Here is a 27553-nt window from a genome sequence, read left to right as displayed (position 1 = left end):
CTTATAAATTTCTGCTATTGCTGACACCTTTTTCATAACAAAATAGTAGAGGGGCATTACTGCAGATTTTAGAAAACATGCATGAGAAGGGAGAAGAAAAATTACCCATAATTTTGCTGGTCAGAAATAATTTACTGCTAAAATTTTGATTTAATACTTTAAATATTTTTATTTTAAAGATGTTATTATGTAAATCTCTGGGACATGTCCACATATTTTCCGCTAGAAAGTGTGTACCAGTTTTTACTCTCATCAGCTATTACCTTTAAGTCTTTAAGTCTTTTCTTAACAAAAGAAGCTTACTGTTTTAAAATACGTTAAGACAAGGGTCCCTGGATGGTCAGTGGGTTAAGTATCTGACTCTTGATTTTGGCTCAGATCGTGATCTCGGGGTCATGAGATCGAGCCCTGCGTTGGGGTTCCATGCTGGGCGTGGAACCTGCTTGAGATTCTCACTCTCCCTTTCCCTCTGCCCCCCCCTTTAAAAAAATATATTAAGACATTGTTAAATTTACACACACTCAGTAATATATCTTTTCCATGTAGTTACTGGCCATTTGTATTTCTTCCTTTGTGGATTACCTATTTTTGTGCCATTTTCTATTTCTCTATTGAGGTGGTAAGTCTTGTTTATTTGTTAGTGTTTTCCATAAATTAATGGTCTCTTGTGCTATGTTACAAATATTTTCCCAGGTTTTTTTGCTTACAGTTTAGTGAGTGGTTCTTTAATATAAAAATATTTATCATTCTTATTGAATTTGACTCATCAATCTTCTTATTTTTGTGGTTTCTGTTTTTGAGATCATACTTAGACTTTTTCCATCTACTTTTTTCTAGCATTTTTGTGCTTCATTCTTCACATATAACTTAGCTGCCTTAGAAATGTATTTTGGTTGGGGTGCCTGGGTGGCTCATTCAGTTGGTTAAATATCTGACTCTCGGTTTTGGCTTAGGTCATGATCTCAGGGTCGTGAAATTGAGCCCCGCGTGGGGCTATGTATTGGGTGTGGAGCCTGCTTAAGATTTTCTCTCTCCCTCTGCACTGCCTCCCCCCCCCACCACTCACGCTCTCTCTCTCTCTCTCAAAAAAAAAGTATTTTGGTTTAAGGTGTGAATATTACGGTGCCTGGATCTCCACCCTCGTACTCTTCCCCCACCCTCTCAGTGAGGTGGTCCAATATCTAGTTGTCCCAACACCAGTTATAATTTAGATCACAGATTAGAAAACTTTTCCATAAAGGACCAGATAATAATATTTTAGGCTTTTGGGCCAAGAGGCTAAGTAAAGTATATTATGTGGGTATTTATATAACCATTTAAAAAGTAAAAAAACATTCTTAGTTCATGTACTCTACAAATACAAAGGAATGTGCTAGATTTGGCCTATGGGCAGTAATTTGCTCACCCCTGAGTTAGAGCATTCATTTAAGGCTAATTGAAATCCTCCCTTAATATATTTTAATGTCTGATGTATTCTTGGGCCTGTTTCTAAACTCTTTTGTTCTATTTCTCATACTGATTCTATGGCAGAACTACAACATAGTTGAATTGCTGTAACTTTATAGACAATTTTCACATCTTAGTCAGGTAAGGTCTTTCACATCCTTTATAAAAATATTTTCGACTATTGCACATTTATACTGATGATTACCTTTTTTCAGAAGTCTATGTCTCTTATTTCTGTTGTTCTTTATGCTTTTTTAATAAGTAGGGTTTTATGGTTGCCATATTTGTTACATTTTTCTGATTGGTTTTTATTGATATATAGACTAGTTTGTGTGTGTGTTTATTTTATAACCAACTACCTAACAAAACTCTTAACTAGTTTTTGTTGAATGGGAACAGGAGCATGGGCTCTGCAGGTCCTGCTGTTTGATTTTATGTCTCATTCACATGATTTACTAGCTAGTTGTCCTTGGGCAAGTTACTCAGTGTGTTTCAGTTTTTTTCATCTATAAAATAGGAATAATAGTACATGACTCATGGGTGGTTATAAGGATTGAATAAATCACTGTATGCAAAACTTTTAGAAGACCAGATAGTAAATATTAAGTAAATTTTGCTACTACTATGAACAATAATAAATTATTCCATTTGATTCTGTTGAGTTTTTTTACGTAGTTATGTATATCATCTGCAAATAACAATTATTTTATTATAAAAACGAAGAGAAAGTTTTTAAATATAAATGACTGATAATTTTGTAATTTTTTTCTCTCTGGAACAGTGAGAAAATAATTTCAAATTATAATTTATGATAAAGAAAAGCTGGCCAGTGATTGAGTCAGTCTTTAAGGCACTTATAAACCAAATCCTGATTTACCCTATCCATAAAGTATGAAATGTAACTCTACCATATGCATGGTTGTAGAAGTGTTTGGGAAGCTGTTCTTTATGTGACTGTACTAATTAAATTGTTAAGTAGTTCTTTAGTACTACATCTTACTTTCCAAGGCCTTTTATATCAAGAGATGCCTGTATATGTATGTATCTTTCTATAGAATGCTGAATTTGCTATCTGAAGTATACAGTTAGTTTTAATAAATACTACAGATATGTTATTTAAATGTTTTCGAAGATTAAATAAATCATAGGCAGATACGGACTTGATTTTCTTTTTATCATAATTATTTTCTTTTGGGGGACATAATAGAAAATTAAAGATGTTAATAGCGCTTTGGGGACTATATAATGTAAGCAGCTTAGATTTGTTATTTAAATATATTTGTATTTTAATTGCTAACATTTTCTAGTCCTAGGAGTCTGTGCACTCACTTGATGATTCTTAAGCATTTCCTTATGTTTAAAAAAACTCTTAAAACTGATGAGTAGACCATTTCCTTGGTTTGACAAACAGCAACCATTCTGAACTCATACCTAGCTTTTGTACTTGTTAGCCTACAACAATTATGACTACTAGGATTTCTTTCAGACCAATTAATAACCAGTATTCCATGAAAATCTGTTATAAAATAAGGATACCTTCTTTCACCATTATTGTTGTCATTGTCGTGATTAGTGTTTAACTACATTTTGGAGTCATGCTTGGCTGACTCTCCAGCTCATTGCAGTCACATTCCTTTCTACCTGAAGACCTTGGTACTGTTTTTGTTTTGTTTTTCAGATCTTCACAGGGTTCTCTCTCTCACTATATCCACGTATCTGCTAAAATACCTTCCCTGAGAAGCCGCCTCTCTTTCTCTAAGTAGCCTTGTATATACTATCAGTACTACTTCCACTGTATCCTTCTAAATTCTTTCTTGCATTTTCACAGTCATAACACTTCTTTACCTAAAAGTACATATTCATCAATTGTTTATTATCCTCTCTACTCCACTAGAATTTAAGTTTAACAAGGGCAAGGACTTTGCCTGTCTAGTTTACTGATAAGTTCTTAGAACCTATATATAATAATACGCAGAAGATAGTAAGCTGTCAGGGAGTCTGTTAAAGAAAGGGAGGGAAAGGAGTTGATACTGAAATATAACAGTTAAGATTATTTGCAGATGATATTATTTACCTAAAAAACTCAAAAATCACCTTTAAAAATAGAAAATATGGGGGCACCTGGGTGGCTCAGTCGTTAAGCGTCTGCCTTCAACTCAGGTCATGATACCAGGGTCCTGGGATCGAGTCCCTCATCAGGCTCCCTTCTTCTCCATCTGCCTGCCACTCCCCCTGTTTGTGCTCTCTCTCTTTGTCAAATAAATAAATAAAATCTGTAAAAAAAAAAAAAAAAAAATATGAATGTATATAAATGTGGAAATTTTTATGACCTGATAGAGTTAAATGTAAATAAATCAGACTGTACTTTAAAGAAACAGGAATTAAATGTCAAATCAAACCTCTGAAATTCATTGACATTCACATAATCTTCAAGCTCAGTATTTTAAAGACAAAAGCATATTTATGCAGGGGCGTTAAAATGATATACTTACAAGATCTATCAAATTGTGATATATGTACAAAAAGAATCACAAAATGTTTCATCTCAATAATAATAAGAATTCATAGGTTGAAAATGAAACTTTATTTCTGTTATACTAGTAAGGAGGCACTTTTTTTCATGGAAGAATAGCCACTGTCTGAGGGAGCATTGAAGTACTTGCTGGGGAACTATAATTAATGCAGACTTTGAAAACAGTTTAGAAACGGATATTGAAAGCTTTTAAAAATGTGAACATTTCTTCAGTCAGTCAGATGCCTTCCTATGTATTTGGCTCTAACCTAAAATTTAGATAATATAATATAAAGATGTTTATTGCCATACTTTGAATTTGAATGTTAAATGCCCAATAGGAATTAATTACATTGACTGTTTCAGTATGTATTATACTTTTTAAAAATGTTCTTTTTAAAACTTAATGTTTTAATCAGAATTATTGGGTAATACCTAGTAAACCCATAATTTATTTTTATCTGATTCATAAGGTACAAGGTCCTATGACTTACTCTTTTGTTTTTCTGACTGTTCCCTCCCTTCTTTTCTCCTTTCTTCTTTTGGTCTTTCTTTTTGTGTCTGTTAGATTTCATTGTGACAAGTGGTTTCATTTTTTAAACCATCCTGTTTTTAATTCTAAAATGTTCTTCAGATTCCGTCCTAGGTTTAGAACTTCTCCTTTGTGGGGTTTTGTTTTTTTGTTTTTTTTTTTTCCTGTTTGTAGATATGATATAGTCAAAGTTATACTTTGTTATTTTTTGTCCTGGATTAATAATAGAATGTTGGGAATTATGTTATTACCACACCTTTAATTAATATCATACAATGAATTTTTTAAAGGATATTTAAAAGCATTTCATTTTTTAATTGCTTTTGTGGTCAGGGAATATTAACCAAACTTTCTTGCTTTTTGAAGTCATTTGTTACTAAGAAAATAGTTTCCTGACTAAACTGATTTTAATGTTTCCAAAATTGTTTTGTGATTGAAGGTACATTTATTGGAGGGAATAACTGAGAATTGGTCACTATTGGAAAGCACAGAATAATTAACACCTTTGTGTTGTTATGGATTGAGGGCAGGACCCAGATTTGCTTATTAAGTTTTCAAATATGTATATTTTTAAAATAAAAAAATTTTAAACTTTTTTTGGTCATAGATTTCAGAGTTGTATCTAGTAACAGTGGAAATAATTTTTTAAATACAGTTTCTAACTTACTGATTTTCTTAACATTCTATATAATAAACCAAGGATAAATGGGCTTTTTGTTGGGTCACGGAAATAACTTGAATCACATTACTATTTCTTCTAGTTGCTTCCTGGTTTTTGTTGTTGTTTGACTGCAGTTTATATCATAGACTGAGAAATGAGAAAGAGTATAATTGAAATGATGGTTTTGGACTGGGAACATAGTAACCTTTTTGTTGGTTTCAGCATTCTACCAGTTGTGTAACATTTAATACTTTCCTGCCATTTCCCCCATCTACTAACACAAGCTCTACTTAGTTTACCTGAAATTTGTGATGATGAACTTACTTCTTTAGCTTCTTAGACAAAAATTAATAGAAATGTAGGGTACTATGCAGTAAATTCCCCAAAGGTTGAATGACCCTCTGACTGCTGTTAAAGGGAGTCCTGCATTGGGAGGAAAATTAGATTATTAGCAACAGCTGCTACCATTTAGTGAGCACATACTGTGTGCCCTATCTTATCTCATTTAATCTTCACTTCAACTCTGTGAGGTAGGTAGTGTTATTTCCATCTTACAGGAAAGAAACAGAGGCCCGGCTCTCCCGTAGGTAAGTGTCAGAACCAGGATTCAAACCTAGATTTTTTTTTTTTCTGACTCCAAAGCTAGGCTTACGTTATACTCCCTACTGTAATGTGTTTCTTGATCTAAAGCTTTTATATTTCTCTAAGAAATTTATCTTTATATTATTAACTTTCAGCATTTATATATATATAAGTTTTCTGTTGTCTGTTAATTGTAGTTACTGTTGTGCCATGGTGCATATCTTGTGCATTTTCTTTGCCCTCAGAAATAGCATTTATATCCCATTCGCGTTCCTTCATTGTGTGTTAAATACATTTTTAGCACTGACATATCTCATGAAGCATGCTTTCAGTGTTTAAAAATACATACCATTGGGGACTGGTTTTATAAAAAATGATATATTTGCATTTTTGACATGTTTTGAGGCAGTCATTTTAACATCTGTTTGCATGACTGATTAATGCTTATTTTACGCGGATGCTTTGAAGGCTATAAACTCTTAGGTTTAACAAACTACTTTCATATTCCTGTAAAGTATTGTTTACTAACCTTCTTCATGTACCCTCACACATAGAGAAAATGATAATAGTTATTATGTCACACTGGTAAATGGGTCACCCTTCTGCTCTTGATCTCCAGTACTTCGCCCAGGGAGCCATGTCCTCTCTACCTTCATGTTGTGCCTCCCTCTCTTAGCTTCCTAGTGCTGAGAGGGTTGATATTTTGGCACACCTGTAACTCCTTGTGGATATATATAACCTTTGTGAGAAAGTGGACTAAAAATGTCTGTTCTTTGGAGTTATATATTCAGTAAACATGAATTTCTGGGAAAAGTAAAATTTTAAGTGGTCCATTCTAAAGTGTTCACATTGAGGATAATTCTAAGACATGCAGTCATATTGGCCAATCTCTTATATTTGAAGCTTTTGGAAACTACTCTTTTACTTTCATTTGTGACGTAACAATGATAACAGAATATCATGATTCTCAGTATTATTTATAAACCTTTTACCTTCTGTCACCAACTAAAGCTTTATTATATATTACACATTATCTTGTTTTTGCAATTTGGAAATGAGCCTTTAAGGTGCTTGAAATATTTCCAGTTATGTGGTTAACAGTATTGATGATTGTACCTAACAAAAGAACTTGATCAGGCATAAAATGCATATTCTTTCAGTTTAATTGTTTAGATTGTGTACCCTCTGGATTTGAGAAGGAATATTTATAAGGTTTGATGATTTTTTAGAAAGTTTGTTACTTTATTTAAATACTGCTGGTTGGGCGGCCTGGGTGACTCAGTCGTTAAGCGTCTGCCTTTGGCTCAGGTCATGATCCCAGGGTCCTGGGATCCAGCCCCACATTGGGCTCCCTGTTCAGCGGGAAGCCTGCTTCTCCCTCTCCCACTCCCTCTGCTTGTGTTCCCTCTCTCACTGTCTCTCTCTCTGTCACATAAATAAATAAAATTGTAAAAAATAAATACTGCTGGTTTTAGAGTAGTGTGTTACTCAGCCCTACCTCAGAAGAGTGATGTATATCATTAGTTTATACTGTTATATAAAAGTTTTTGTGAATTTTTAAGTAATTAGAACAACTCAGAAGTTTGACATGAAAATAGCATGAAATATGTATTGTAAAAACTCTCTTGTTTAAATATTTCTCCTTCTGGTTTTCCTCCTGGTCAATGTCAGCCCAGTTCTTCACTGAAACCAAAGTGGCCTCTGATAGTTCCCTGTCTGGTGATTCTTCACCCTCCTCCTTCTCCCTAAACTTCAACCATTTCAGCAGGTCATGAAATACTGTTGCTTCTACCCCCAGAAGACCTCTCTTTTGTAGTCCCACCTCTGCTGTTCTGGTTCAGTATCTTACCATTTCCATCCAGTTGGAATTCTCCCCCAAAAGGCACAGCCTGCTCAGGTCGCTTCTTCCCTTAGTATTATTTTTTTCTCTTTATTGCCATAGTTGGTAGTCATCTGCCCTTTACATCTGGCCCCAGCAATACTCTTTTATTTCCCATTCTTCTGTATATGCCCAGATGTGCATAGGGCTGTATGCCTCATCTCCTTTCACTAATTACCTCTAATGAAATCACTAATGTTCTTTATTTTGTTTGTATTCTAATTATGTCACTAACTTCTATCATACTTACACTGACTGCATATTCTCAGCCTGGAAGATCCCTCATCAGATGTTACTGCTCTATAAAATATTTCTGTTACCTCACCCTTGTTTAAAATTATTTTCCTCTTGAGATACTTCAGACGATTTATCACATTGTGCCTGAGAGTATAATTAGGTGCATAATTCATTCTCTTCAACTAGATTATAACCCTTTTGATGACATGGCTCAAGTCTTATTTAGTTAAATTATTTTGGTGGTTGCTTAATATAAGCGAATACTCGAACATGCACTTACGTGTACACGTTTTTATTTACTCAGTTTAAGTATCTAGTTTGTGTATAGCACTGCCACATGCAGTGCCAATCTCTATGAGGAAATAATAAATGAATATAAATAACTGTTCCATGAATATAACATGCCCTCAAAAAAATGTCTATTCTACTAGGAAAAAAAGATGCTGATGCAATAAATTGAAAGGCACTGTTAACAAGTGCCATGAAAGTCACATCACTCACTAATAGTATACATTATATACCATGTCTGTGTATTTTTGTAAGTAATTTTGACTTTTCCTTTGGTTTTGTGTCATCTCTCCATTTATTATATGATTGTAAGATTTTTCTACCCTTTTTATTTTTTTATTTTATTTTATTTTTAAAGATTTTATTTATTTGAGAGAGAGCACATGAGAGGGGGGAGGGTCAGAGGGAGAAGCAGACTCCCTGCCGAGCAGGGAGCCCAATGTGGGACTCGATCCCGGGACTCCAGGATCATGACCTGGACCGAAGGCAGTCGCTTAACCAACTGAGCCACCCAGGCGCCCTCTACCCTTTTTATACATAAACTATTTGCGTATATAAATGTTAGGAAATATTCTTACAAAATACAGAACTTGTCTACTTAGGTAATTTTATTTTCAACTTTTAATAAACTGAATTTAGAATTAGCTTAATATATTATCTAAGGATCAAATAATTTGACTTATAAATTTATAGAGGCTGACTTTTTGAGATACTGTCTTCATGTTTTTGTTAGCCTACTTAAAATTTTGTTTTTTAAGTGAAGTAATGATGCTGCTGTAGTTTCATTTAGAACTTGAAAAAAAAAAAACTTTGTAATCAGAAATTAGTTTTATTTGTACCTTTTGATTTTATCCAGTTGTGACATTTTCTTAAGAAACAATGGCATTTATTATGTAATGTTTGCTTTATGTTTTTTTAAAGAATGGGAAATATGGTTTGGCTCTCACATATTATATGTTGTACAGATTCATAAAGTGTAAATGCATTGCTTTGTGTACTTTCCTTATGCTCTAATATAATTAATTTGTTTCTAGATGCTGGCATCACCATCTACATCAGGTCAGCTGTCTCAGTTTGGGGCAAGTTTATACGGGCAACAAAGTAAGAATTTTGTATTTATTCTGGGATGCTTTATTTAAGAAAAAAAAATAGCTACGAAATAACAACCAATGCTGCCCTTGTGGGTCAATTCTAGGATTTAAAAGGAAAGATTTTTAATTTTCAGTTTTCCTTATTTTGCATACATAGGAAAACCTCATTATTTCAGACCTTTTCTAATTCAAAATTTATTATTTTTTGGATATAGGATAGATTGAAAGTTAATTTTACATCTTTTGTATCTATGTTCCTTTGCAGTACAGTATTTTTGAAGAAGAATTTGCCAAACAAAAAAATTAGATATCCTCTGTGTTTTTAATTAGAGGAGGTTAAACTTTTTTTGTTTGGTCAGTTGAATGGGTGGTTTTGTTTGTGGGTTTTGGCCTTTTTATTAATGAAGAACCATTACTTAACAGTCTGTGAAATGCTCTTTGTTTAGCAAATATTTCTTCTTTTACTTTAGCTCATCTGGATACAGTTTTTGACTCACAGTTCAAGACTTTTTCCACATATAAGATTTTATTTCTTTTTAAGTACTGTAATGCTTTTATAGCGCTTAGCACAGTGCCTGGCGCATAGTAAGCGCTCAATAAATGTTTGCTATTATTATCACATAAAATTTTTATAAACTAAGTTATAAAATCTTCCTATTTTTTCCATTAATTTTCCAAACTGTTAAATATTAATAAGATTTTATTATCTCTGTTAATGTCAGAGACTGCTGATCAATCTCTGTTAACAAAAGGGGAGTGTTAAAAGGGATATAAATTCCCATCAAAGATTACAGGACATAGAGTAACTGGTGAAAACAATCTGACAACTGAGTATCTTAACCAGCTTCAAATAAAAATCAGTTATTTGGTTTGGAACCCTTTTCTGGTATAATAAAAAAGCAAAGTTTTGATAGGTGTCAGAATAGTTTGTCAGACTACTTTATTCAAATTTATTTTGAAGGTTAGTAGGGGGAAGGAATTTATTTTGTTAGACAAATATAGCTTCCATCTACTTTTTTCTTCCTTCCTCTTTTGCTGTGGCATGCAATTTTGTTAATAAAATAAAATTATTAATTCCTTACAGATATTAGCAGTTTTCTTCTAGTTTGGTGGAAAACATTTTTTAAAAACCTTTTTATTGCATTAAAGAGGTGTTGCTTATTTATTCACAAATGTTCATTCTAATTGTTGAGGGGATATTATTAGCTAGTTATTTGCTTCATTTAGCCTGTGTTTTAGTATGAAACCTATTACTTTCACCTTTCTGGCAACCCTTATCATGAAAATATCTAGTTATTTTAAAGCTACCCTTTATTTCTATAGAGTAACTGCAAAGAACTTTGTTTTCTTTTTAAAGCCCACAATTTATCACCGCAGAAAATAGATATGGAATGGAGAAAAATTATATTTGAGAAGCTAAGGTTATTTTATGGAGGAGAATGGCAACTATTTTACAATATAATTGGCTACACGGACTTCTAAAATCTGATGTAATTTTTTAACCTGCAAATGTGAAATTGTAATTGGGCTAAGATAAGGAATGGGTTAAGTTTGAAATAGTTATTTTATTGATATCAGATATTTATTACCTTCTTAATTTGAGTAAAATGATTATGCTGATTATTAGGGATGTACAAAGATTAAAATGAGGAAAGTTATTTTCATTAGAAAAAGTATTTTAAGATACTCAGCTTAAAAAGAAATCACATATGACAGATATTTCCTGTTGGAATTTAGTATATTAAATGGCTGTATTCCTGTAGCAGTAGTGAGTCAGCATTTTCAATGCATGGCTCAGTCTTTTAACTGACAGTGTAGGTATTAGTCTACAGAAAAATTGAACCTTAGGTCAACTGGAACTGAAATGTCTCAAGTCAGGGTATAGGTGTTGCTTTCCAGGATACAGATCTAGAAAACTACAACTAGTGAAAAAAGACAGAGGCTGGATTTCCTGTCTGTATCTGTTAGGACAGACCCTAGGGCCGTATAGCCATCAGAGAGAACACCAGCTACCCTGTGGGACTTGAGGGTCCAGGTTTCAGTAGTATAAATTCGTCAGAATGATAAAACTTGAGGAGCTAACCGTCATAAAGGATGGAGAGCTAGAAGGAATAGCAGGTGGGATAGGTTAGTGATGTTATTCTTATGGCAACAGATTGTAATTGTGCATTAGGCTTGATATAACTAACTGTTCTTTTGCTTCATGAGTGTATTGGATACTACTATTAACTCTGTATTCAGATTGGCAAAGTTCAGCAGGAATTTGTACCATTAAAATGGAGGTCTACCATCTGTTTTGTGCTCTTGATGATTACAGAGGTTAGAGGTGGAGAAGGAAGAGTACCCTCCAAAATGAAGGGTAATCTCACTGAGATTAAACAAGGGAGGACATTCCTCTTGGAATGGATACAGGGCTGCTGAAATGTACATTTTGCCAGATTTGGGTGGAAGTAATTGTGTAGCATATAAGGGTACCTAGAAAATGCTGGACTCTAGGGGCTTGTATGATTACAGGTCCCAATATAGTCTGATTGTATCCAAATATGTAACTAACTTTTCATCTAGAAGTTCATGTGAATACAGTGCACCAAATGATAACTATAGAAGCCATTGAACGAAATCTTGTATTCAAGTTGCATGATGTTTTCTACTTCTTTGCAAGTGTGCATAAGATTTTAGGTATACCTTATAGGTTTAAAGACCCCCTCGGCTCCCCAAGGATGTCTGCTAGATTGGAATTAACAGGGAACCAGGAATTAATCTCTCCTGGATATTCAGTGCATTGAAATTAAGTGATAATAAAGTTGGAGTGACTTTTACTTTCTTACCAATAGGATTTAGAGCCTTAGAGAATTGGAGAAAAGGGAAACTACTATTTACTGAGTGCTTCCTATATGCCTGCTATCTTATAGGCACATAGGTTAACTAGTTGTCCGGATGAATCCATGATACATACTTGTATCTGAATTCTCAGAGGACCCAGGCATCTAGCTGGGAAAAGAAGTAAACTTGTCTTTCTGGGATCTGGACTCCTGGCTTGAGAGCAGTGGCATATTCTCATGCTTTCAGCAGCATTCCTTTGGCCTCCTGTTTTAAGAACACTGAGGTGAAGGCTCCTTGTTTTGTGGAGAACCAGAGCACAGGTGGGGTGATTCAGACATGACGCTTCTGATAGTATGGTTAGGCCAGTGACATTTTAGTAGCTTCAAGAAATTATAGGAACATTTAACAGGTACTTGAATTAGTATTTTGGGAGTTCTTGCTCTCAAGAAGCACATGGTATAGTTGGGGAGGTCAAGACATTTATATATAAAATGTTAAATAACAGCCTGCAGTATTGATACATAGGTAAAAAGGTATCATTTGAATGGTATGGACAGACTTAGGGTTTAGGAGAGAAAAGCACAGTAAGCTACAGTGGTAAGGAAAAGCTTCAAAAAGGAGATAGGAATTGAGTTTAATAGATACTTACTGAGTGCCCACCATATAATGGCATTATGCTGCATAGTGCACATGTGTGGTAGAGGCTCTTTTCTGCCATCCCTGTACAGTGTACATATGCTGTGATGTTGCCACATTTATTTATTGCATGTCTTCATTTGCCTTTGTATCTTTAGTATTCTGTACATGACAGGCACTCAGAAATGTTTATTGAATGCATGGTGAGCAAGATATGGTTCCTACATAGAATGTAGTAGATAAGTACACAAGTTATTTTCCTACAGAGCAGAGGAAGAAGTACAGAGTTTTCTGGATATTTCAGAGATGGGAGTAATCACCTATCTTGGAGAATGATCAGGAAAGGATTTACAGATGAAGTCATGTTTGTCATTGGCCTTGAAGAGACTATGGATAAGATGTGTTCTAGTAGTGGGAGCAACACCCACAGCATGGGGTAGATTTGGGAGTGGTCTAGTTTATCAAGGCAAGGGAAACTTATTAGGCTGTTACCCTGGTTTCATTCAAGAAGTACAGTCTTTTCAATTCTGTGGGATCTATCTCAAGATCTTTACCACTTTCCAAGGTCAAGAACAGAACTATAGCATACAGTTTTCCCACAGAAAACAATGATTTTTCTGGTGAAAACTGTTACTTCATTAGACTGTAATCTTCACCTTCACCTTTAGGACTTACTTACTTGACTTTTTTTTTTTTTTTTTGCATAGGCATGTCCCCACCCACTCCCCAAAAGCTAATAATTATTACGTGTGTCAGATGCTATTTTAAATATTTTATATGAATCAGCTCATTTAATCTTCACATTTACCCCAAGAGAGGTTAAGGGATTTGCCCAAGGTTTCTTTCACAGGCAGTAAGTAGTCTAGCCAGGATTATGTTACCTAGTAAGTGTAACTATGTTAACATGAGAACGGAAGTTTCTTTGAAACCTGGAAGCTATGTATTACTTACTGAATGTCATTACCCTAGAGGGCCATTAGCACATAGTAGAAACAACAAATGTTTAAATCCACAGATTTCAAGGGTCTACTAACCAGGGTATTATGGTGATATTTAGTTAGCTACCTCTACCATGAGTGAAATATTATTCCAAGAGCTAAGAGAATGGCAAATAGCAAAGATCTTGTTTTCATGGAGCTTACATTTTAATGAAGAAAGAGTAATCATGCAGACAACTAAGTAAATAATATAATTCTAGTAAGCATTATAAAAATTAAGTCAGATTAAGGGATGAGTAGATGGGATTACTATTTCACATGGAGCAGACAAAGAGTCTATCTCTGAGGGGGTGATATTTGAATGGAAACTTCAGTGTTGAGGAATGGAAATCTTTGGAAAGATCTGAGGGAGAGCTTTTTAGAGCAAATGCAAAAGTACTTACTCATGAGAATGTAAGAAAGAACTTAATGTGTTAAAGGAAGAGTGAGAGGGCTAGTGTAGTGAACAAAGAAAGTAGAAGATTAGTGGAGTACCAGGTGTCAGATCATGGAGTCTTGTAACGATTTGTTAAAGAATTTGGATTTATTCTAAGTTTAATGGGAAGGATTTTAAGATACAGTTTCATTTTTAAAAGATCACTTTGCTCTGTAGCAAATGGACTGGATGGGGAGGGACAAATGATAAGAAAGAGAGAGACCAGGCTACTGCTGCAGTAGTCCAGGCAAGAAGATAAAATGACTTGGACTGAGGGTGGAGGTGTTAAGAAGTGGTCAGATTTGGGATATTTTGGAGGTAGAGCTAATATGATTTGGTGATATAGGATGTAAAAGAGAGAGACCCAGGATTTCTAAGGTTTGAGACCTGCATTACGTTATAAATGGGTGCCATGAATCTGTAATGGAAACTTAGGTTGCAAAGGAGTACAAAGTATACTTAGGAGCTTCATGTGGATGTTCCATAGGTAGAGTGCCCGCTGCTGTAAAGATCCAGCAAAACGTTGGCAGTTGCTCTCTGCTAGTTCTAACATAACATCAGCTTTTCCTAGTTGAGAATGTTGAAGCCAGTTAGCTCCATCCATGTTTCTTTCTTGTCTCATATGTCCTTAATACCCAAAAGCAAACCTACTCCTCCTCCAGGGATATCACTTGTCCTCATTTTTATACATCTCGCTGTTTTCAGAGTAAACTGTTTGAAAATTTTTACCTTCCTGACTCCTCATCACCACCACCAAATACCTGACTAGGTCGCTTTCGTTATTTAATTCATTTACTGTCTCCTCCAGGAAACATTTTCTGATTCCAAATCCATTTTACTTTCACATCTGAGTTAGTGGTCTCTCCCATATACATCAAAGCACACTACATATGCTGCGTATAAACACCCGCATCATGACCTTTTTAAAAAAAGATATTCTTCTGTACTTCTGTAGGATGAGAGAAGGGAATGTATTCTGGGTGGGGAGAGAGAGATGAATAAAAGTGCAGGGACAGATTTGGAGAGAGGACCAGGAAAAGAAGGAAGATTCTAAGTAAAATATGTGGTTTGTAAAAAGAGTTTATATTGGGGCGAGTAAAATATTAATTAGGAAGAGTTATGTGTCAGTTATATCTCAGTAAAGCTGGGGACTAAAAAAACAGAAGAATCTTTTCAGTCCTGACAGAGAGTTTGAAAAGACTAAACTGTGATTGGATATAATACTAATGGCAATGGTTCTCAATTCTGGCTGTACCCCTAAAAACACCTGGAGAGTTTTTTAAATCTCACTAGCCATGAATTGCCAGCATTCAGACTGAGTGACAATTTCTGGGCATGGGACCCAGACATTAGAGTTCCACAGGTGATGTAAAAGTTAGCAACTACTATAAGAAGTAGAAAGTGATTGGTTGAAAAAAAGGTTAAGAAATTGGATTGTTATTTTTATTCCTCATTGTGATTTTTGGCAAGTAACTTCATTCCTGATGTTCTTTATCTGTAACTTAGCTGGAAGATCTCTGGAGACTTTTCTATCTCTAAAATCCTTTAATTTTAATGAAGGAAAATACTTAACAACATATAATGAACATAATGTTATATAGAAGATTTAAGCAGCTAAGTGCGGGGCAGATTGGAGGTAAGAAGATGTGAGGACAGGTTGGAGGTTAGAAGGTGGTTATTCTTTGTCAGTGTGGGTAGGACAGTGAGTTCCTAGGAAGAGCTAGTTGCTTTGGAAATAAATGGAAGGTGGGGATGCTTTAAGCCCCTTTGTAGCAATTAGGGATGTTCTACCCTTTCCTTAATAAAGATTTCAGGAGACTTCATTTAAGTGTGAGTATTCAAGGAGTTGGTTGCTATGATTGGATTTTTTTCTTATAACTTGTATTATTAATATTGTTTGTTTTTAGCAAAAGATTGAATAAAGGAGGCATAAGATATTTAAGGAATGTGCTGTTAATCAGTTTGTGCAGTGGAAATAATTCATGGAAACATTTCTTAGATCATGTTCCTTTGGATTTCTGAAAAAATGATCAGTTAATTCAGTTCATTCTATGTTGAGCACCCTGCCAAATTAGAGGTAGGAATCTGCTTGGAGTATGTTCATGTATTTCTCCTAATATTATATTATTCTTTATTAGCCATTTGTCAAATTGAAAGAAAAATTTGATTCAGAACTATAACCTTTTTAGCTACTTTTTAGCTTTTTTGTTCATTTATTCCTCATTTATAATATTTTTTACCTGTTGTAGTTATTTTATGCCAAATTTTTTTATGAGGTTTTTTTTTCCTGTTTTTTTTTTTTTCTTTTGGCTTGCATGTCTTCTTCTTGGTATAATATTTTGGAAATTTTCTGTGATTGTTTCTAAATATATTACTAAAAGAGTAAAGTTCTCTCTTTGGCCTTACCCAGTTATAATTGTTTGACTCAAGTAACTAAAATTTAATGATTTAGTGTATTTTGTTTCCTAAAAATAAATCTTTGTATGTTCCTATCAGTGATACTCTTTATGTTTTAAAAGAATTCAATTTTTAATTGAATGTGAAATAGCTTGATTATTAAGGTATTCAAAGCTTGATGATCCCATTTGAAATTGATGTACTCCTCTCTCCTTTTTTTTCATACCTACCTAGTTCAACAAAATGCAACTCAGACTGAATATATTAGCTGTTTTATGAAATCAAGAGGGTTGAAGGAAAAATAAACACTAATCTTTGAGTTTATTTCATACGTCTTCTTCCATTCTCAGCACTATAAATTAACTCATGTGCCTGCCAATCCCTAATTGACTAAGTAAATAACCATACCCATTCTTACTTTCATCTCCAAAAGTTTTTTGCTAATGTTCAGATAATCTCCAGTTTCTAAGATACTTCTGAAGTTACAGATTTTCATAATACAGCATAGAAAAATATATATATGAAGGATTAAAGTAAACAGATCTCAGTGAGTTTTGTAAGGCATATTGATTATTAGAAAACAGAGGGTACTAGATTTTTGTGAAGTGTATGTTTATTTATAATGATAAAGGTGTAAGAGAGCGTGAAAAGGAAGGGGAAAGTAAAATTAGAAGAACGAAAACTTGAACAGGTATAGAAAAGAGAGGGAGAAAGAAAATGGAGAGAAGAGACCAAGAGATGGAGACTTAGTAAAATTTGAAGAGAAGTAAATATTAAAAAAAAAAAAAAAAACAAGAGAAAACATAAAATAGGTAAAGAGGTGTTACGAATTGGTAGACACTCACAAGGGGTGTTCGCTTAGCGTTATATTGGGCTCCCATAGGGCTGCCATGAAGAACACTAGGAGTTAAGAGATCTAAATTCTAGTCTTGGTTCTTTGTGTCACCTTGGAGAAGTCAGTTAATTCATCTGAGGCTCAGATTCCTCATCTGTAAAGTGCGAACATTGGACTAGGTGATCTTTAAGGTCCCTTCTGGCTCTAAAATTGTATATTTCTTGGTGGTCAGTAATTGTGTGAAGCACATTCCTGTGGTTAATTCGCAGCTATAGCTGACTTTAGGACAGCATTCTTTGGGGAGAAGGATGGAAACTCCCTGAGGGGGTAGGAGCCTTTTCTATCTTGTTCACTGCTGTATCCCCAGCAGCTAGCACAGTGCTTGGCACATAGTAGGCACTCACTAAATGTTTATTGAATGCTTGATATGAAAAGTATCACTTTGGTGGTTCACTCTGGGAGCATCTAGAGGGCCTTCAAGAAAACTAGAGTGGCTTAAGAGAAAGAAAAGACTGATTTATTCTGAAGAAATCTTATATGGCTAATTTTTAATCTTATTTTTCCTTATTTTGTCCCAATTCAGAGAAAGCATTTGCAGCCAGTGGTATATTCATGGTCACAAAATTTGTAGGGACCAGACACACATACGGTGAACTAAACCATCGTATAATCTAGGCCAGTTAGTTCCCTTCATGTCATTGAAAGAAATGTAGAACTAACCTCTGGTCATCGTGGAACCTGACTGAAACAGAGTACACATAGTACACAGAATATAGTAGCTACATTGAGTTGGATTTCTTGGCTTCATTCAGTTGAGAAGCAAAGTTAGGCTATAAGCTGAGTATTGTGGCTGGCAGATTCCAGTGGAATCTTTGTGGTCCACTGCTGTCCTTAGGTATGGCATTGTTACGCCAAAGGTAAATGTTGCAAAGGTACTTGAAGTAAAACATTCAGAACATATATATATACACTCCCAATTTTTTGGAGGTCATAGTTTCAAAATATTCATGTCCTTGAAATTCTTGCTTCTGGAATTAGACCAAAAATGGAAGAAAAAAGTCACTTTAAATCCCTAGCACTTAAGTAATCTGTGTATTCATTAGCTCTATATCTTATCACTTTTATTTAACTTCCAGTTCAGAATAAGTTCAGTTGACTGATAGGCTATTTCACAGCTGACTAGAAACAGCACCAAAAAGTGTGGGTCAGGAAATGGAGGCATCCATAGGCAGATAATGATAACTGGTGACAGCTGGACATCCTTACTCTGAGGGATGAAAGGGCTAGGGGGATATCTAAACATCTAGAATATTTGATATCTTTGATATTTCTGAATCATTAAGAAATTAATTTATATTTCATATTAATAGAAGTTAGGAAATATGTCATACATTTTTGAAATGTTTACCCCAATTTTTTTTTTTATGTTTTGTATCTGAGTGGTGAAACTTTAGTCTGTAAAATATACCTGTTGGAACACATCCACCCTTTTGCATCTATCCCCAGGAGTACTAGATATATAGAAGGTCACTGTACTTTGAAAACTTAAATGTTTTAAATTCTTGTCTCTTACAGTTATATCAGCTTGAGTTTTTTAACAGTTGCTGACATTTTATGTTGGGTTTGTAAAAATTGTAATGTTGAGAAATATGTATGTATAAATAGTAGAAATTTCTTAAATGCATTTTAAAAGCATCATATAAAAATTAAAGCTGCTTCAGCAAAGTGGGGTTAAATGTCTGTTTACCTCAGTTATGATTTAAAACATAAAAACACAAGATTGCAAATTTCTTAAAGCCATATTTGTACAAAATGTTTTCATTGAAACATAAATCATCTAATTTGTTAAAACCATTGGCAGATATAGTTTATTATAAAATAGAAATATGAACAGAGGATAGAAATATGAACGCAATGTCCATAATATTAAATTTCAGATTAGAACATTTTTGTTAAAATCAGAGTCCATTTGGAGTGAATTGAATATATCCATTTAAAATTTGCATATTATATTACATGTTAGGTCATTTAAAAATGTTTTAAATTGCCAACTCCAGAAGATGGATAACAATTTCATTCCTGATGGCAATGAATTTCCTTCTTCTGAATTTTTTTAATAGGTGCACTAGGCCTTCCAATGAGGGGGATGAGCAACAATACCCCTCAGTTAAATCGCAGCTTATCACAAGGCACTCAGTTACCGAGCCACGTCACGCCAACAACAGGGGTACCAACAATGTCACTTCACACGCCTCCATCTCCAAGCAGGTATTTATTGATGGACCAGAATATTTCTCAAGATGTATCTTTGTAGAGTAAGCAAGCGTTTTAGTTTTTAAATAACTAATTATTTCATTTTTCTGGTTCAGTGCCTTTCACTGAAGAAAAGAAAGTTAATACCCTATGCTCATTTTATTTCATTGCAAATTGATAAGTATAGTGTAAGATGTTTTTATCATGCATCTGACATACTGGTTGTCAGCTGGGTGGGTATCAAGGGTTAATCACCACCTGGGGAGCTTTTTCAGAAGCCAACTCTTCCTCAAAAGAGGATGTGCAATTTAAAATCATTCCTCAGATAATTATGATTATTGCTCCCTCAGCACACATTCATTGCTCTAGTGAGTAAAATAAAACAAGATTGATTACATAGATGATGCATATTAGTATGAAGAAGTAGAATGACATACATTTGGAATGAACTTACTTTAAATATATGTGTGAAATACATTTGTATTATTTTATATCCTAGTCACACCAGTAGTTTTCTCATCTTAAATACCACCTTATATTAGTTCTGTTATAATTTACCCAATTTCTTGTTGGTTTGTTTGACTTTTCAAAGAGCTAGAATGACCAGACAAAAGAATTAAATTAATGAAAATTAGCAGTGTAATTTGAAAGTATATTTGAGGTTCTGGGGTTAGGCCAATTGATTATTTACAGAGAATTTTAATGAGTGATTGTAGAGAGCTTATTTAGTATAATGGACTTCTTTTTCAGGGGTATTTTGCCTATGAATCCTAGGAATATGATGAACCACTCCCAGGTTGGTCAGGGCATTGGAATTCCTAGCAGGACAAATAGCATGAGCAGTTCAGGGTTAGGTAGCCCCAACAGAAGCTCGCCAAGCATAATATGTATGCCAAAGCAGCAGCCTTCTCGACAGCCTTTTACTGTGAACAGGTAAGATGTTTATTGATACTGTGTATAATTGTCTTTCTGGGTATTTTCAAATTTGCCTTTTCATATTCAGCATTCTGTTCTTGAGTCTTGGCTTCTGTCATAAGTTTGTTTCATCATATATTTTTATGACCAAAGATTCTCTTTCTGTTAACGTGTTACAGCTTTAATCTCCCTAAACTTTTAAAGACATGTTCTTTTGAAAATCACTTTGATTTTGGAAAGCACATTAAAGGTTTTTGTTGTTGTTAGAAAAGAATTGTTAAGTTGCCACCAGGCAGATTTTTGTGGATATGTGCTTCGTCTGTTAAGTGAGGCTGGCCACTTATGTGTAAGAGTTCCAGACTTATGAACAGTACCAGGGATATGTTTGACTATTACTGCCTTGCTTCACTTATGCTTTGGTTTAGTACCATTTCAACTGAAATTCAGTTTTGTGCTTTGGAGACTTCTTGACCAAAGACTTTTTAAGACTACATCTACAATATTCAAAAATAGTGTCAACGTTCTGGGATTTAAAACAAGAAGATGAGCTGTTGTGCTTTTTCACTCCTTTTTGCACTGTCTATTTGCATATGTTTACTGTGCAAGTGATAATGACAATATGAAGACCAGTTGTCTATTCTATTAGGATTTTGAAGCTGTTCAGATAATTTATATGAGAATGATGACTATAGTATAAGGCTTTGTATCTTGAAAAACTTGTGTTTAATTTCACCAATTTTTTAAAAATGGGGAACTGTATGAGGAAAAAGGATCTTGATCTATTTGCTGTCATCTTACCCATTTAATTCACTTTCTTTTATCTACTACTTGCAAAAATCTGGATTAAAAATAGGTTATTAGCACATTTCCTGTTTGACCTTCATCCCATAAGTTCTAGTTCTTAGATTTATGAGTATTTCTGTTAATAATTTTACTGCTCTTAATTTTAAAAATAAATATTATTTATAAAGAGTCATCAAAATTCTTATCTACTTGATAGCTTCCTAATCATATACTTCTTGGACTTTGTCACATCTTTTCTTGTAGTGTTGTTCATTGAATATATATTTAAATTTTGCCTTTCCATATTTTTTCACATTTTAATTGTTTCTAAAAAATACATTGTTTGTAAATTGTCAATGAAACATGGGTCTCTATAGCCCTGCTTATTACTACTGATAAGTTGTATTTGTTGTAGAATGTTTTTATCCCTTAGTACTTATTCAGTGTTTGAAGGTACCTATATCAACAATTCTAACATGCTATTAAATAAGTATTTCTAATGGCTTTCTTACTCTTCTCTAGAGTTTTGTTGTTTCACCAGCTCATAATATTTTGTGAAAATATTGTTTGGCCATAGTTAGTTTTACAAAGTTAGGCAAAAAAAACCCTGTCATCTTCAAACAGTTTAACCCTACTCATAAACACTGATACACTGTCTTTTATCAGATTATTTGATGTTAAAGATGCATACTTTCATTGTAAAATTTGCATTAACAGCTCTTTCTGACATTCTTAATTACTTCTGGCTTTGCTTTAAGTTCAGACTTGTTTCTGTTCTCTCATGTTTAGCCTTGTGCAGAAAAGGGAGGCATTTGTAACTGTTTACCAAGTACCAGTTGTGCATTAATTTAGAATGGAGGGTACTATGGAGAGATTTGCTTTTTTCTTTTAAGTAGCTGAAAGATAAACTACATTTAGATTAGAATGACGTGTTTTTTTAGAACACTAAATTCAGTTAAAGAAAATCACCATTTGATTCAGGTAAACGAAACATTTATTGAGTGCCTGTTTTATCCTCCTGAACGCTAAAGGCAGAGGTTGCTGAGATGACCATGACATAGGCCCTGTCCATAAGGAGTTGATTCTAGATGGGGAAGACTCTGTATGAAAGAAGATCTTATATGGAAAGTGATAATGGCACACTTTCCCAGTAGTGGAAGGAAAACAAGTATTCAGGAACACTAGTTATGCCCTAAACTGCATGTTTTTAAGATTAGTTACTTCTGCCAGTGTATCCAGTAAGTTGGTTCTCCAAGTCCCTAAAAGAGTGCCATTAATCTCTGTTTTCCTCCAGGCTTATGTGTAAATTCTTTGCTTTTTGTTTTTTAAATCATCTGTTAAGATATTTTGGTTTTCAGTTATTCATGGAAGGACATCAGGGGAGTTTTTAAATAAATGTTAAACTCAGAAAAATAAAATTAGTATTTGTTTTTAAACATACTGTTGTTTTATATGAGGAGATCAAAAGTATACACTTTTGTTTTTCTTCATCTGAAAGTTAGTGTTCTTACTGTATATCTAAAATTATTTTCTATGTACCCAGTATGTCTGGATTTGGAATGAACAGGAATCAGGCATTTGGAATGAATAACTCCTTATCAAGTAACATTTTTAATGGAACAGGTAAGCTTATTCTGGAGGTAGTACCCTATAAAAAATTATGATAGATCTTGAAATATAAAGTAATTCAACATACAGGTCTTAAAACATTATAGGATTTTTGTGTTAAACTGGTAGAATTTAATTTAGTGAGAATTTGACAGGAATTAGGGTTTAATTCAGTGAACAGTTGAGAGATATTTAAATATATTTTTTCACTTGACATGGTAATAGCATAGTGTTATAACTTTAGGACTATTTCCTTAACACCTAGAGAAAGCCTAAACATTAACTTAGTCTGTACTTATGCCTCAGAATCTCTTTTGCTTCAAGAGCTTTTCCTAGCCTCAGTCCCGTCACTACAGTCTAAATTAGGTTGAGTGGTATGGTATTCTGGCTATAGAGACCCAGATTGAAGAAACCTTTAAAATTATATTGGAGCACTTAACAATTTTTTCTTAATAATTTTAATAATACTAATTTGGCATTTAACCCTTCGATTTTTTTATCCAGTTTTATGTGTAGATTTTAATTACATAGAGTTCTGATTTTGAATTCCTGCAGTCTGTTGGTTTATTTCTTTTATCAACTGCTTCAGAGAGAAGAGAACAAGAGGCTTTGTTTCTGTTCTGCTTCAGGTTTCACCCTCTTCCACCCTTGTCTCCAGACCCATTCCTGAGAAAAATAAAAGATGTTGTATGGCCATAGGAGCAAAAATGAATATGATCATTCAGAGAGAACTATATATAAAGGAAATGGAAAGAATGATCAGTGAAATGGAGCATATGTGGAAGCAGGAGACAGGATTTAGTAATGAAATGTCATTTGTGACCATGAGCTTTTAATTTTTAAGTGTTATTATATGTTTAGCAGCATAGATTGATCAAATCAGACTTTAAAATTCCAAATTTTAGCATTTAAAAATCATAGTTTTATGTTCAAGGTGTTAAAATGCTATAAGTACCATATTCCCATTGTTTCTGAAATGCACACTTTTTTCATATTATCTCTGAATTCAGACTATGTATCATAGTTTAATTGGCAAGTTAATTTTTTTTCCTGAATGGACCATAAAGTAATAATGTGTCTAACAATGCCATCTTATATTCTGAATTATGGTTTCATACACTTCCATAAATTTTTAAATTATTTTTAAAATTCAGTTTTAACTAAATTTTAACTAATTTTAGGGAAATTGTTTCCAAGTCTTTACCTAAAAATATAACTTGGGGGTTTATTAACTAATTTTTAGGTTACAATTATTCTCAGATAACATGGCCATTTTAAATTCCATCTTACAGGACCTGAAGATGTGTGTTAAAAGTTAATATATATTCAGAGCTTATAGTTAATTTATAACTATATAACTATAATTAAATAATTCAAGAAAGATTACTTTTATAACTTGAAACACTATAAATTTCTGTTGTCTTTTTATGTAGTAGTATCTTTTTAAAATTAAAAGTTCATAAACTACAATTGGTTTAGAAATAATGGGCATGATTTTATCTTTTACTTTTCATAATTTTAAATTGTAACCTGACTTGGAATGTTAATAGAGTGTATTGTTTTTCTGTCAACAAAGTAATCTTGAGATAATTAGTTTCTGAGATTCTTCTGATTATGGAACTTGGAGAAAAATTAAAACAACAGAAAGGCCAAATAAATTGAAAATGGTATAAAACATTAAAACATTAGACAAAACAAAGATTAAAGAAAAGCTATAATGCAGGCTAAAACTAAGGTAGAAAATTAAATTCTTCAAAAATTAAGAATATAAGATTGTAAGAATAATAGAATAATAAAAATTGAGAAGAAATGAAGGGGATAATTAAAATAGGCAAAGTAGAGGGGCACCTGGCTGGCTCCGTTGGTAGAGCATGTGATTCTTGATCTTCGAGTTGTGAGTTTGAGCCCCACGTTGGGTGTAGAGATTACTAAAAAATGAAATCCTTAAGAAATAAAATAGGTAAAGTAGAAACGTTGGGTTAAATTTTAATTTTTAAATGGAAGCGAGCTGATTTTTTTCATTTAAAATGAACAATAATTAATTGTATTCATTTAATACATATTTATTGAGCGCCTACTATGTAATAAGTAATATAAACTTCTGGACTTTGCATCACATTCCCGTGCGTCCCAGACTCTTGCCAGACGTGGGAACCCTGCTTATACTTCCTAACTGCAAAACACACACACGCTCACACACATTTGTGTAATGGGACAAGTAGGTCACAGGACAGAAGTCCTTAGAGTTTCTGCTTCCACTTTCTGTGTTTCAGATATGATTCTGGTCATTTGCAAGAGGCACTGTCATTACCATACCTGTGTATAACTAAAGCTCCAAGCATCCGGATACTACCTCCGCTTCTGGATATAATGAAAAGAGCCGTTATATCACAACTATCTCTCTCTTGTTAGCTAACAAGCTATAACTTTAGAGTGCCACCCTTCACAGGGGAAATAATGTACCACCTTACTCCTTATTGTCTGTCATACATAGGTCTCTAGGATTTGAGATTTTTATTATGCTACTAGCTACATACTGCTTTGCTGAATTACTCATGAAATTCTTTTGCGTGAAATCAGTTCACGTGTTTATTGTACAACTATACATACCTAGTACAGTGCTGTACATTATTTAGGAAGAAGGTACTGTCATTTCAAATTATTTTATGGTTGGTCTTTAATACTCTCCTTAAAATGTTTGTAGAATCTGGGTACCTGGCTGGCTCAGTCAGTAGAGCATGTGACTCTTGGTCTCTGGGTCGTGAGTTCAAGCCCCATATTGGGCATAGAGCTTATTTGAAATAAAATGTTTGTAGAATCAATAACTAATGTTCTTTCTCATTATTTAGATGGAAGCGAAAATGTGACAGGATTGGACCTTTCAGATTTTCCAGCATTAGCAGACCGAAACAGAAGGGAAGGAAGTGGTAACCCAACTCCATTAATAAACCCCTTGGCTGGAAGAGCTCCTTATGGTAATTAAGCTTTTTAATGATGGCAAATGGAAACTTTCCATTGCACACGCGCGCGCGTGCACACACATACACACATACATACCCATTTATATGCATGTGCGTGTGTGTGTACATACGCATACATGTTTTCTAATCAGAGTAGTATAGTTTTGTCAGAGCTGATATATGCAAAGTACGTTTTCCTCCCAGAATACCATGGTAGCAAAGTTAAAGGGGAAAACAGTTTGTACCGAAACCCCAAAAGGAAATCCTCATTGGTATTCAGAGGTTATTTTCTTGTGGCATTTGTCTTAGTACACCTTAATGATTAGTTGTGGTCTGCCTTTTCTCTTCTTAATTCATCACACATTTTTTAAATCACACAGTTCTACATTCTTAGTGATTAATAATGACTGACCACACGTTGAAGATTTTTTCTAAGCCAGTTTCTTAACCCTCCGCACTGCTGACATTTGGGTCAGATAGTTCCTTGTAAATAGGGGGCTGTGTTGTGCATTATAGAATGTTTAGCAATATCCCTGGCTTCTGCCTACTTGGTGCCAACAGTACCCCCCTCCCCATCATTGTGACAATCATAGGTGTCTCCAGACAGTGACAGATGTCCCATGGGAGAAAAAATTGCCTTCTGTCAAAAACCACTGGCTAATGAGTCATGGATAGTTTATGTAGACTAGACTCTTGGTCACAATTAAAACCCTTTGTCACTGTCTCTAATGGATTTGGCTAAGTGAAGGGGGGCATGAAATGTGTGCAATAACAATTTAGACATGAAAATTATATATAACAGCAATGCAGCCATATTTTTTTCATCCACTGCACATAGTTGTTCCCTTTTGGGAGAATCTGGTAGATAACAGTAGTAGAAACAATGTAGAGGGATCAGTTCATAACTTTCCTAAGATAACTGTTTTTTCCTGTTTTCATCCAAGAAGGATTTCTTTGCCTTTCAGAATATTAATACAGAAAACAATGTGTGAAGAAGGAAAAATATATTGTTAATATTCTAAAGCTTCCAAATTAGTCTTCCACAAATAACAAAAGAATGATCTGCCCTGGAAGTTGAGTACCTAGCTACTTGATTCTCAGTTCAGACTCTAATGTTTTTAACCTTTCCTCATAGGTCCATTTTTTCATCCCTTTAATCATTCCCGTTGCTCTCCTTGGACCAACTCTAGTTTCTCCATATCGTTCTTGAATTGTGGAGCCCCAAACTGGATATTGTTCTCCAATAAGGGCCTGACTAATGCCAAGTATAGTGGGAGGATTACTTCCCAGTTCTTGCATGTTTTACATCTATTACATGGAGTCCAAGAAAATCTGAAATAATGTGGAGTTGTTTTATAATTGATTGCAATTTGCTCACTCTGTAAGTCACTTTCAAGTAGAATACTGACATGTTCTTTTAAAATTTATTTTGTTCATTTGTATTTGACAATTAACTGGTGTTTATAATAGCTAGTCAAATATTTAAATCAAGCTTTAAACCAAAAATTTTGATAACTCTTACCAATATCAAATTATGTTTTTAAGCATCTATAAATGACATTAGATTTAGAATTATAGGATTACCACTTAACTTCCCTTGTATTATTTTGTATATTGAGTTATTAATCAGTATATAAAAGTTTAGTTCTTCATTGTTATCCTGAATACTAATTTTTTGAAGTGTGCTTTCATAGTGTAATTT

The 27553-nt window shown here is 33.9% G+C and overlaps 1 protein-coding gene across 5 annotated transcripts in view; it reads left to right on the top strand.

Annotated features, from left to right (window-relative positions):
• The window catches only part of CNOT2 (CCR4-NOT transcription complex subunit 2), a 119032-nt gene that overhangs the window by 76089 nt on the left and 15390 nt on the right, over nt 1–27553 (top strand). For 3 of the 5 annotated variants that reach the window (XM_021678659.1, XM_021678661.1, XM_044915369.1), the window contains 5 exons: nt 9172–9238; nt 19453–19600; nt 20336–20518; nt 22827–22906; nt 25741–25866. In XM_021678659.1, the coding sequence (XP_021534334.1) occupies nt 9172–9238; nt 19453–19600; nt 20336–20518; nt 22827–22906; nt 25741–25866 (604 nt within the window). The remainder of the gene's footprint in view (nt 1–9171; nt 9239–19452; nt 19601–20335; nt 20519–22826; nt 22907–25740; nt 25867–27553) is intronic. The other 2 variants (XM_021678660.1, XM_021678662.1) reach the window with 2 other exon arrangements.

Source organism: Neomonachus schauinslandi, chromosome 5, assembly GCF_002201575.2.
Source record: "Neomonachus schauinslandi chromosome 5, ASM220157v2, whole genome shotgun sequence".
Lineage (NCBI taxonomy): Eukaryota > Metazoa > Chordata > Mammalia > Carnivora > Phocidae > Neomonachus > Neomonachus schauinslandi.
This window is presented reverse-complemented; position numbering and strand designations above follow the sequence as displayed.